Source organism: Nuphar pumila, chromosome 7, assembly GCF_984573655.1.
Source record: "Nuphar pumila chromosome 7, dmNupPumi1.hap1.1, whole genome shotgun sequence".
Lineage (NCBI taxonomy): Eukaryota > Viridiplantae > Streptophyta > Magnoliopsida > Nymphaeales > Nymphaeaceae > Nuphar > Nuphar pumila.
Window position 1 is genome coordinate 111,277,409 of NC_143255.1, and position 12,856 is coordinate 111,290,264.

Here is a 12,856-nt window from a genome sequence, read left to right on the forward strand (position 1 = left end):
AGAGCAATTTTCTTTATCAAAACACAACCTGAACTTCTATACACATCTGACGACAATGACAAGCATCTGCCAGTAGTGACAACATTGTATTTATTTGTTAGACTTATTTAGCATACGTTAAAGAATAATGTATTCAAAACCACTATTTGTATAACACACACAGTACAATTGATTGCTTCTGTACATATATCAGTTAAAATGAAATGTCAAACTTCACATATTGCAGTAAAACAATTTAACAACTACATAGATCAAATATGGATCACATTGCTGTCTAATTTCAGAATTAGAAAAACAATGGAAAGGATTCATCGAAACCAGTTGCAGTCTTTCTAAACCTAGATTGTGATATAAAACAGTATATACAGTCTTTTGGTACGCAAAGTATCACCTATACTCCAACAAAACGATAAACAGTTTATTCTAGATGGATTTTTCCAAATAGTACATGCAATTTTCGCACTACCTACTATTTATCCAATGCAGATACGACTCGTAATCCTAACTGTAACATGGTCTGAACCAAGAGACTTTAGCATGTATTCAGATATTACCTAAACACCAAACAAAAACCTTCTAACAGCCAAATATTCTAATTTGTAATAAGAACAGGCCCTCTTTTGCCTAGCTCATGGAGACTCTTAGAGGCAACCCATACAAATCACTATGTTGTTGTTGCACCTACATACAAAGAACACTAATTAAGGTAACAAGCAGGCTGATAAAAAAAAATGGTTGTTTATTGATTTTACTCAGGAATTACTAGTTCTAGCTGCTGTCACACGGGAGTTCTGATATAGATATATACATCTTATTGAACTTAACATTGAAGGAAATGACTATTGTAATAAATGCAGCAACCAATTTCCTTGTCAGAGGACTTGATACAAAGAAAAAAGAAAAAAAAACATCATTTATTATCATTGATGCTTCACAGAGAAGTTAGACAATGTATGCACACACACCCTGATTTAGAATCATACCCCGTATTAGGTTGTCTTGCCATAAAGCTCTATATTGAAAACTATTACTCAGGCTACCATATATGAAAGTAAGGGTTAAAATCATAGGGAAATAAACTCACTATTAATCTAATCATCCAAGTGGGAGACTAGGATGTCCGAATGGGTTACTCGATATTTTTCCAGCCTACGTGTAAACAACTAATCTCATTGACGATGTTCTCAACTTTGGGGTATACCTGTAGAACATAGTGAAACCATACATTTGATAAAACAAAATCTTAACACTTTCTATCGACATCTGCAGCAAATGTGAAGGGTACCCAGAGACCCTACAATTGAAAATCTGAATCCCCCCCCTCAAATATGAGATTTGGGATTTTTGGCACCATATGCCCAAAAATCCCTCTTTTCAATTAGGGATTTTTGGTCGCCCACACAACACGCTCGAACATACGGTACACCCAAAGAATAAAAACAGTAAAAACCTACTTGGCAGTGTGAGTCTTTGCTGCTACCGCGAGTGGGAGGGGTTGTCGGCCATGCTCGATCCTCTGTCGTGAAAAGGGGATTGAGAGGGAGAGAGAGAATGAGAGTGCCATAGAGCACGAGAGGGAAAGAGAGAGAAAGAGGTATGGGAGGAGTCTTTGTAGGAGGGTGCCCCAAAATAGAAGGAGGTTGGTTACCTCCCTCCCTTCCCTTGGCGGCTGCACACATAACCCCTCCTTCGGTTGCGTTAGGGTTCTTTCAGAACCCTAACAATTTTTTTTATCGGGCCAGCACAACTTTAATGTTGTGTGTGTGTTTTTTTTCATACTCTTAACAAGGGGCGCGGCCCGGGTCTGGATCCGAGACCCGAGATCCAACCGCGTGTTGGATTCACATCTCTCAAGCGATGTGGATCCACAGGCTCGATCCAACTGTGGATCCCCTCGTTAACGTATAGTTTATGTTTATTTTATATTATTATTATTATTATTTCTTTTTATAATATATGTATATGATATTATATATATATGGACCCTAATTGATATGGGTCATGGATCCGAAACATGGATTCCAACCCCAAACTTAGAAACTTACGTATAAATTCAAATAATTAATAAAAAATTAAGGTTATTACCTTTTTAATATTTTAAATATAAACCCTAACTAGATTTCTTTGGACCCAAATACACTATCATAGATCTCAACCACTTATTATGGGTCCAAGATCCATCGTACTCATAAAACCATCTTAAGAAATACGGATCTAAGGATCCAAAATTTTCTTTACACTATGGATCTGAATTACCATACATGAATCTAGACCACTATTATGGATCCAAACATAAAAAATTTACTTGGATTATTGTCTAATCTAATCTTCGATGTTCGGAACCCAAAAAGAAATATTGTGGATCTAAACTTCGCATAAGCGACTATGGATCCCATGAAAGTGTTATAGATTCGATATAGAAATTTTCCTCATAAAATCTGGTTTCAACACCGTGGATCAACTCTATTCGTCCTGGATCCAATATCCAATATGACCCAGATATTGAGCATCCAATATCAGATATCTGATCCATTTGCCTAAAATCCCTTATTGGTTATCCAATTAAAATATTCATGATCCGTTATCTAAGTTTCAAATGAAATGTTGAAAATTCGAATAGGATACTAAGAATCCAGTAGTGAAGATCCAAATATGATAGCTGAGATTCAAGTATAAATAAACAATTAAAACAATAAAATATCCTTGTAATAACCTAAGTATGTAAATTTAAAGTCTATTTATCTGATAAAATTTACGGGTATTATAGCAGCACCCCATGCTCAGTTGTCGACTTCATCTAAGTCTTCTAGGAACTGCAACCACAAATAACTTATTCTCAAACCAAAACAATCAGAAAATAAAGTAAGTCCAAAAAAAATAAAGAAGGAAGTCGTGCAACTCTTGGTCAGCTGCTTTAGATGCACATGCAGCGAACCGATCTTCCCATTTATTATGAAAAAAATAAACTTTCATCAATGAGAAATTGCTTCCATCAAAAATACACTCACGCCATTCTTTCATCGACATTCCTAGAAGGGTCATGTAATTATCCCTTGGGTTATAGTTTGAATCCCATGTTAGGACAACACTTTCATGGCACTTAAGACCCGTAATCCATGCCACATCTTCTAGGGTTATGGTGATCTCAAAACACCCAAACTGGAACGTGTTCGTCTTATGGTTCCATTTATTGACCAGATGGGTCATGATGTTTCAACAATTTTCAAAATAATGTTGGTCCAAAAGGCCGCCGAAGTGCATTTTTCGTAATTGATCTTTCTGATATTCACTCATCTTTCTGAACCACGACAGAACTACAGGCCACTGACACCACCCTTTCAACTTTTCACCTGCTGCTATGCTTCTCTTCTAACCTGCCTTTAACACAAAATATCAAATCACAGTTAATTGTTATACATAGTAATCGTTATCGCAATAATCGTTATACAAAATAATCGCTATACATAATAATCGCTATACATAGTAATCGCTATACAGAGTAATTGTTATTCATAGTAATCGCTATTCATAATAATCGCTATACATAGTAATCGCTATACAGAGTAATCGCTACTTATAGTAATCGCTATTCAGAGTAATCGCTATACATAATAATACCTACAATAATACATCGCGACATATAGTAACGATTAACGTACCTTGGTTACACTTTTCTCCTCTTCATCCCCTCCCTTCCTCTGCTTTTGTACTTCTCCCTTCTTTTCAGTATTAACAATCCTTGTCTGCTTTTTCCTTTCCCTTTCCTTCTCTTCCTCCTGCTTCTTCTTCTTTTTTTTACTTCTCTTCCTTGTTCTCCTTCTTCCTTTCTCTTTCCTTCTCTTCCTCGTCCTCATTCTCCTTCCTTTGACTTTCCTTCTCTTCCTCGTCCTTCTTCTAATTTATGTCTTTTCTTCTCTTCTTCGTTCGCCTTCTCTTTCATTTGTCTTTCCTTCTCTTCCTCGTCCTCCTTCTCTTTCTCCTTCATTTGTCTTTCCTTCTCTTCCTTATTCTGAATCTGCTTCATTTGCTTTACCTCTTCTTTCTTCTTAAATTGTCTTTGTTTCTCTTCCTCCTCCTCCTTCTTTTTCAACTGTCTTTGCTTCTCTTCTTCCTCCTCCTTCTTCAATTGCCTTCGCTTCTCTTCCTCCTTCTTCTTATTCTTCATTTGCTCTTCCCTCTCCTCCCCCTCCTTCTTTTTCCTTCGCTTCTCTTCCTCCTCTTTATTCTTCCTTTGCTTTTTCCTCTCCTCCTCCTCCTCCTTTTGCCTTCGTTTCTCTTTCTCTTTATTCTTCCTTTGATTTTCCCTCTCCTCCTCTTCCTCCTTCTCCTTATTCTTCTTTTGCTTTTCTCTCACCTCCTCCTCCTTTTGCCTTCGCTCCTCTTCCTCCTCCTTATTATTCTTTTGCTTTCCCCTATCCTCCACCTCCTCCTTCTTTTGCCTTGATTTCCTTTGCTTTTTTTTCATTATCCTCCTCCTTCCTTTCATTTTTCTTCTCCTTGTCATCTCTCTTCTTCTTTTTCATCTATACTTCTTCTTTATCATTCTTCGTTGGATTATCATCTTCAATATCTAACGGATTAGGCTCCGCTTTATACTTTACCAACAATTGCTTCCTTTCTTTATCATTCTCAATCTTCATTATTCTGTAGTACACTTATAATTGCTTATACAAAATATATTGTTCGACGATTTCGTCAAGAGATTTTCCCGCTGACGACAAAGCATTTTTTCTCTTAGAAATGTAAGTCATTGCTAACCTGCACAACACAAAAACTCACCGAGACGACAAAGGGTGCTCCGACGAAAGAAGATGAAGCATTAGATTTTTTGTGGAACGTTTAGGGAGAAATATTGTGAAGAGCTCTTTTTATAGCCGAGGAGTTTAATGCTTATGGGGCCTGCCAAAGATTTTTTGGCGGTTCACATTTTTGGTGGTTCACATTTTATAATAAAAGATTTTATAATGACGTCTTTGTCAGCCACAAAGATTTGCCTTTGTTACGAAAATATTGTCATAGTATAACGCAATTCGATGATCAAATATCATACAAATCGATATGAAAATTACTGTTGATAGCTTAAAAATCGATATACAAAATTAGGATAGAAATCAATATTTAGAATAAAAAAAATATCTTAAATCGATATTAAGAATCAAAACAACATCTTAAATCAATATGAAAATTCTTATTGATATCTTAAAAATTGATATTAAAAATCAAAACAATATCTTAAACCAATATTAAGAATCAACATAGAAATCAATATTAAGTTTCATATTGATATCTTTAAAATCGATATTTAGAATCAGAACACTATCATAAATCGATATTAAGAATCAAAACAACATCTTGAATCGATATGGAAATTTCTATTGATATCTTAAAAATTGATATTTAGAATAAAAAAACATCTTAAATCGATATTAAGAATCAAAATAATATCTTAAATTGATATTAAGAATCAACATAGAAATCAATATTAAGATTCAGAACAATATCTTAAATCGATTTGGAAATTCGTATTGATATCTTTAAAATCGATATTTAGAATCAGAACAATATCTTAAATCGATATTAAGAATCAAAACAACATCTTAAATCGATATGAAAATTCCTATTGACATCTTAACAATTGATATTTAGAATCAAAACAATATCTTAAATCAATATTAAGAATCAAAACAATATCTTAAATCCATATTAAGAATCAACATAGAAATCAATATTAAGATTCAGAACAATATCTTAAATCAATTTGGAAATTCGTATTTGTATCTTAAAAATTGATATTTAGAATTAAAACAATATCTTAAATTGATATTAATAATCAAAACAATATCTTAAGGGTTTAGGGTTATGGTTTAGGGTTAGGGTTTTTAGGGTTTAGGGTTTAGGGGTTTAGGGTTTTAGGGTTTAGAGTTTAGGGTTAAAGGGTTTACGATTAAAGGGTTTAGGGTTTATAGTTAGGGTTTAGGTTTAGGGTTTAGGTTTTAGGGTTTAGGCATTAGGGTTTACAATTTAGGGTTTAGTTTAGGTTAGGGTTTAGGTTTATGATTTAGGGTTTAGAGTTTAGGGTTTAGGGTTAAAGGGTTTACAGTTAAAGGATTTAGCGTTTAGGGTTAGTGTTTAGGGTTAGGATTTAGGTTTAGGGTTTAGGTTTAGGGTTTAAGATTTAGGTTTAGGTTTTAGGGTTTAGGCATTAGGGTTTACGGTTTAGTGTTTAGTAATATATTATGGGTTTAGGGTTAGGGTTTAGTAAGATATTAAGGGTTTAGGGTTTAGAGTATAGGTTTAGGTATAGTAATATATTATGGGATATATGTACCGATTTATAAAATATTAAATGCATTTTAGTGTCGATTTGTTAGATATTGTAGTATGTAATTGAAAACTGTGCATGAAGAATTTACATTGTAGCAACATGAGGTGGTCATTTGCGTATTCAATTCGTTGCTCATTTAGCGATTTCTATGAAAATCGCTTCAAAGCTTCGTACCTGTAATGAAATAGCTGTCACGTGAATCACTATCGTCAATAAGTATATATCACTAGTTTATCAAACATATAAATTGTTCCTGCTTTAAATGTACAAATCGTTGCTTCAAACATACAAACGTTGTAGAAATCACACCCTTCACAAGTGCATATCGTTGTAATGTTTGGGATTCAACAATAAACGTTGTTTCACATCTCGCTCGTTGTCAAAAATTGATATGCCTTGTGAAACCTGGATTCTGGTTGACGATTTATGCGATTTACGCAATGACATATATGTCAGCCACAACTATTTGCCTTTGTATAGAAAATATTGAAATAGTATAATGCAAATCGCAATTTGTAAGCTATTATGTTGATTTTTTGTATCGATTTGTAATATATTATGCGACATGTATATCGATTTGTAATATATTGTGTTTGCTAGTGTCGATTTGTAAGATATTTGTATTATGATATTGAAATGTGTGCGTGCGACATTTACATTGTTGGGCGATTGCGGTGGCGATTTGCGTATTCAAATCGCTTTTCATTTAGCGATTAAAATTAAAACCGCTTCACAACGTCGTAGCTGTTATTAAATCGTTGTCACGTGAATCACTATTGTCAACACACATATAGGATAAGTTGTTTCTTTAATTGGCACGGTAAATAACAACTCGATGCATAGTATAGTGCGATGCAACTGACGATCATGACAGATAACATGAAGAATGATGTTCATGTAGATTTAATTTTGCATGGTCGGCATGAAGAAATCTTTTTGCCTCATAAGTGCACATAGTTTTCATTCTCTTCCTCCTTTTCCTTTGCTTTTTCTTCTCTTCGTCATCCTTCTTCTTCTTTTTCATCCTTAATTCTTCTTTATCTTTTTTCGTTTGCTTTTCATCTTCAATATCTGATGGATCAGACTCCGCATAATAAATATCCAACAATTTATTCTTGTCTTTTTCATGGTCAATGTTCATTATATTTTGGTACTTTACATAACCCTCATATATATCAGATTGACAGATGATTTCTCCAAGAGTCATCCCCTCAAACGACGAAGGCTTTCCTGTCTTACGAATTGTAGCCATTGCTAACCTACATAACACATAAATTTAACAACAAATCATTGTAAAAATCGAACCTTTCATAAGTACATATCGTTGTAAATCATAAATTGCTACTGCATTAAATGTATAAATCATGGTTGCTTTAAATATATAAATCATGAATCATAAATCAGCTAAATCGCTACTGCTTGAAACGTATAAATCATTGCTACATCAAACAAATTGCTACTGCATTAAATGTATAAATCATTGTTAAATTCAAACTTACAAATCATTGTAGAAATTTAGCTTTCATAAGTATATATCGTTGTAATGTTTGGCCTTCATAAGAACAAATCGTGCTAACTGCTTTTTGACTCCCAGAAGGTTGATAGGTACAAATCGATTTGTTTCAGTATGAAAATAAGTGTTATTTAGCATAAATAGTATAACAAGTTGTAAGATTTATCATTCAGATTTACATAATGAAAATCGATTTGTTTACATAACGAAACCTTATACAAAACTCACCGAAAGGACACAAGTTTTGTTAATCCGACAGTGGAGGAGAAACACCTAGAAAGTAGATACAACAAATGGTGGCAACGGTGCTCCGACTTTGCTTCGACGACAGTAGACAATGAAAAGGGGTGCTCCGACAGTAATAGATGATGAAAATGGGTGCTCCGATGGCAGCAGACGATGACAAAGGGTGATCATGCGGTAGTAGACGATGTCAAATGCTGCATCATCAAAAAGAGCTCCTATTACAGCAGATGGTGCATCGTTAAAGGGTAAGAGAACGTTTATGAAGACATATTGCGAGGAGCTCCTGTTAAAGCAGAATCGTTTACTTCTTAGGGCAAAAATAATGATGATTTTAACTTTTTTTTTCTTTTAACGGGAAAACATTTTTATCTTTAATTAAAATATCATTTCATGACACTAATGACAGAAAAAAATACTTTTAAGTCTTTGCAAACAAACCAAACTCCAATACTAAGTGATACGACTCACACGAGAAAACGAAACCCACAACACGCACCTGCGGGTTCCGGAGGGGGAACATATAACCTGCTTACCACGACACCCTCTCTCACATAGACCGTGAGAATAAACCTAACTTGGTGAAGTCGTGCCCTCCCCCCTTCGGTTTCGTGTTCGAGCTCTCGTCGCTGCAACTCGGGTTGCATTTGTCGCCGGCATCACTCTCAGGCGTCGAGCTACGTCTCTAGCAGGTATTTCTCTCTCTCTCTCTCTCTGCAAGTGAACTTACTTTTTCTGCCTCTCTCTCTCTCTCTCCACACACACGGAGGAACACGAGAATGAAGGTGTGCACTAGCACAGGAAGCATGCTGAAACTTTGATTCGATAGTTTGGTGGCTTATATCGATCAATGCAGAGGCGGCGGCTCAGAGACTGAGTGGTGTTTCAGCACTTGTCTAAAAGAAACGAAAACTCCAAGTAATAGTTGTTTCTTCTTCCTTAAGGCGGTTTCTTGGTTTTACCTTCTTGCCCAGAAAAACGGGATAAGTTGGGAGTTTGAATTTTGGAGTATAATGGTAGTTCCCAACTTATCCTCCTTTTGTGAATAACTGGGTACATCGCAATACCCCTCTCCCTTCCCTTCCCCTCACCCCCCTTCTCTTCTTCTCTTCTTTTCTGGGTTGGGGTGGAGGGTGGCTTTTAAAATTGTCGTCATATGTTGCGCTTGTTGCTCTACAACGTTGTTTCATGGACGAATATAACCCCGTTTTGCTTGATTTTATCAGTTTTGTAAAAAACTGTGAATATTCTTTATAACTATGCGAAGTTTAGCAACCTTACTTGGATTTCTCCATTGAGTTTAGTTTCGTTACCTTGCATTTGTAAGATAGTTAACATCCCTCTTCCCTTTACACATTAGTTGAAGCAGTGGCACTGATAAAAGAAAACCGGGTAGTCTAGAATCCGTAAATTATGTCAGTCGCAACAATCTATCATAAGGTTTGTGATCACTTATCCTATAGGTGGAACTTGAATTTGTTTGGGATGTTATGAAACAAAAATGAGCGAGCAGAAGAGAAGGTAAACAACAAATGCACTGCCCATTTTTTAGAATTTCGTCTATTCTACAAAGAGAAGGAATCGACTGCCTTGACAGGATTTTGTATTAAATGTGTGCTGGTCTTTTTCGTGGAAAGCTGGATGAATCATAAATAAAATTAATATGTTGAGAAGTTTATGTTATTTTCCCCCAATTTTGGTTTCAAACATGAAGAGATGGGAGCTATTCACATTGTCCTTGAACTTGGATAGTGGGTGTTATCAGATGAACAAGATGCACGCTGATCGGACCTTGGAAATCAAGCATAATACTGGGAGTATTTTTGGGAAACGGAACCCAGTTCACGTTACTGAGTGTGCTTAGTCTTTTGAATATCGCTTCTGAAATGCTAAAATTCTAAAGGTCTGAATAGCAAATGTTGAATAATGGTGCCACAAATTTTGGAAAGTAGCTTCTGTTAAGATGTCACTTGAGGTCAATGTCAAATTTTTCTGCTTGTTTTGTTAGTTTGGATGTAGGTTCTGTTTTAGCACTAAATGACCTGTAGGTCCTATGTTAGATTTAGTTTATGTTTTGGGCCAAATGCGTGATTAGCTCTTTCTGTTTTTTCAGATAGCTTGGAGTTTTTGGGGTTTTCCCTGCACTGGCTTAGTTTCAAGTTTGACAACAATGTATGGTGGTGGTGAGTATAGTTATTCTGCCAAACTTTTCATTTTCTACTTGTGGCATGCTATTTATCACTATAGTGATCAAAGGATGTCATTTGCTTAGTCAATATACTGACCGAAAGTTTTTTTTTTTTACCTTCATTTCACACATTTGTAAGTTCATATTTTCTTCTAACAGTGTTGGAGCTTAGACAATGCCAAGTCATTCAGGAAAAGAAACAACAATGATGCAAGCTTTCATTCACTGTGGTTTCTTTACATGCTCCTATAATCATTTAAATATATTTATTTCATATATTTATAAGTCATCCCAATTCACTTGCTATAAGATAACCATCAGGGTTTAGCAGGAACAACTGCTAGACTAAGGACACCCCTGATTCACATGATCTCTTTTGGACTAGGATCTACTGAACTTTGTATTATGGTGAATTCCATGCAAGATGAAGCCATGACTTCCAAATATTCCTTACCTTTAAGGGATATATAATCACTTTAAGTGTTCAATATCGACTGTTTTGAGTGTATCATAGGTTATTCATGTCCTCTCTGCCAATCCTTGACTCTATCATATGTTTTTTTTATGTTATCCTCCAGGATCTTTGATGCTTATTAACATCGCAAATGATACAAACAAATTTCCACTATGTTATTTCTTGTGCAACAAAAGGTTTATTTGATTTTCTGCAGAAATATCCCTTTTGAATTGAATGAACAGTGTTACAGAGATAAATTAAAGTTTTTTAGCTTTTATTCTATATTTCAATCATGTTTGCAGGTAAATTATGCTAGATTGTCATACACTCATTTCATGAATATCCAAATAATGCATCATTTTTCTCAATTGTGTAATGCACATGCTAGAATTTTTGTTAGTTTTAGCATTCTGACATTTCTCTTGCTGAATCTTTCTCATTATATTTATTTTTCTTTTTTGTAGATGAAGTCTCTGCCATTGTCCTTGATCTGGGTTCTTACACATGCAAAGCTGGATATGCTGGGGAAGATGCTCCAAAGGCAGTATTTCCATCAGTAAGTTTCTTACTCCAAATTGTGGTCACGTCCCTATCCCTTTCCCTTCAAATGCACCCCTCCTCTTCTAGGAAAAGCAATGGAGTGACAACATCAAGTGCAACAACTTAAACATGGCAATGAAATTCCATCTATAATATGCTCCCTTTGTTACTTTTGAATATGCTTTTTTCCTTTACTGTGTTGCTCTGTCTTTCTCTCTCTCTCATACAGAGACACATATTTCTGAAGACTTTTCTGATTTATGATGGTTACACTGTTCATAGCTTCAATTGCCAAAAATTCTCTTCGTCTCTTATTTATTAGATGGCGTGCATGACCGATTTAGAGTTTCCAGTTCCCTTGTGAAGTGTCTCTTTTATGGTGACACTTTTGTGACTAGTACTGCTGTTTCTTCATCTTGTTGTGTTTTTCTGTAACTTCTTATCTGAACAGTTGACAGAGTAATACATATGCCTTGTCCATTCTAATTGCTTACCTTTTTTGTCAAAGGTTGTTGGTTGCATTGAAAATACAGGAGCATCTGATTTTGTTAAGCCTGAGGACTCAGAATCTCTCTCAGATTCAAAAAATGGTTCCAAACCATCAGATTCTGATAAATCTAAGAAAAAGCGTATTCTTTACGTTGGATCTCAATCTTTGGGATACCGTCGGGACCATATGGAGGTTTGTTTAGAAGTTTGTTTCATTAGTTTCATTTTATGAAGATTATGAAAGTTAATGATGTTCTAGTATTTGAAGTTCTTGTTCAGGTCATTTCACCTATAAAGGATGGCGTTGTTGTAGACTGGGACATTGTTGACCACATATGGGATCATGCTTTCAGGTGCCTTATATCATGCTATTACTATTTTGTTGAATTCTTTTCTTTTCTTGATCATAATGTGGGTCCTGCTACAATTGACTCGTGCATGGGAGCTAGTTTGTTTAGGAGGATCTGTAAAGAAAAAAGGATGATCCCTAGGCTAGAACTGTTGAGCAGCAATGTATTGTGACTTGTTGTTAGAGTGTGTTTGCAATTTTGTCTTAAAAGACATTATGTATCATGGAACTATCCACTTCAAATCGCTATTATTTCACTTTACATAATCCTTGCTCTAATATCAAACAACCCATACAATGATCATAAGATAATGGTGCAAAGGAATTGAAAAAGTCATTATATCAACATTATAGAAGAGCCTGCCGACAAGTTTCTTCATATCCTTTTCCTTTCACAAGTTCTTGGTAATTTATAATGCCGATGTATGGGACTGAATGTTGAGCATTGGATATGAGCCCACACTAATGTTAATTCCACCTTGTCCTTGTATCTAGCAAAAGCACCATGAGATGGTGATGAATATGCCTCTCTATTCAGATTTCTGATGTGAAGGAATGAGATTCTTCTTGCATAGACCATGACATTAAGCAGAAGGATGTTTGAATGAAAGACATTGAGGTCTAGGCTCAATGCCATGTTTTTTTCGTTTGGTGCAAGTAACACTTGCTACTGTTGTTGTTATTATTGCTATCGTAGTTGTTATCATCTATCATAGTTGTTATCATCGTCATCGTTGTTGTTGTAACATAAC

At 35.2% G+C, this 12,856-nt stretch overlaps 1 protein-coding gene across 1 annotated transcript in view; it reads left to right on the plus strand.

Annotated features, from left to right (window-relative positions):
- Positions 1-8,631: 8,631 nt before the first annotated feature.
- ARP4 (actin-related protein 4) overlaps positions 8,632-12,856 on the plus strand; it is a 41,355-nt gene continuing 37,130 nt past the window's right edge. Inside the window, exons 1-5 of the mRNA XM_090014785.1 lie at positions 8,632-8,773; positions 10,195-10,264; positions 11,191-11,282; positions 11,775-11,948; positions 12,035-12,108. Of these exons, the coding sequence (XP_089870911.1) occupies positions 10,252-10,264; positions 11,191-11,282; positions 11,775-11,948; positions 12,035-12,108 (353 nt within the window). The 5' untranslated portion in view covers positions 8,632-8,773; positions 10,195-10,251. The remainder of the gene's footprint in view (positions 8,774-10,194; positions 10,265-11,190; positions 11,283-11,774; positions 11,949-12,034; positions 12,109-12,856) is intronic.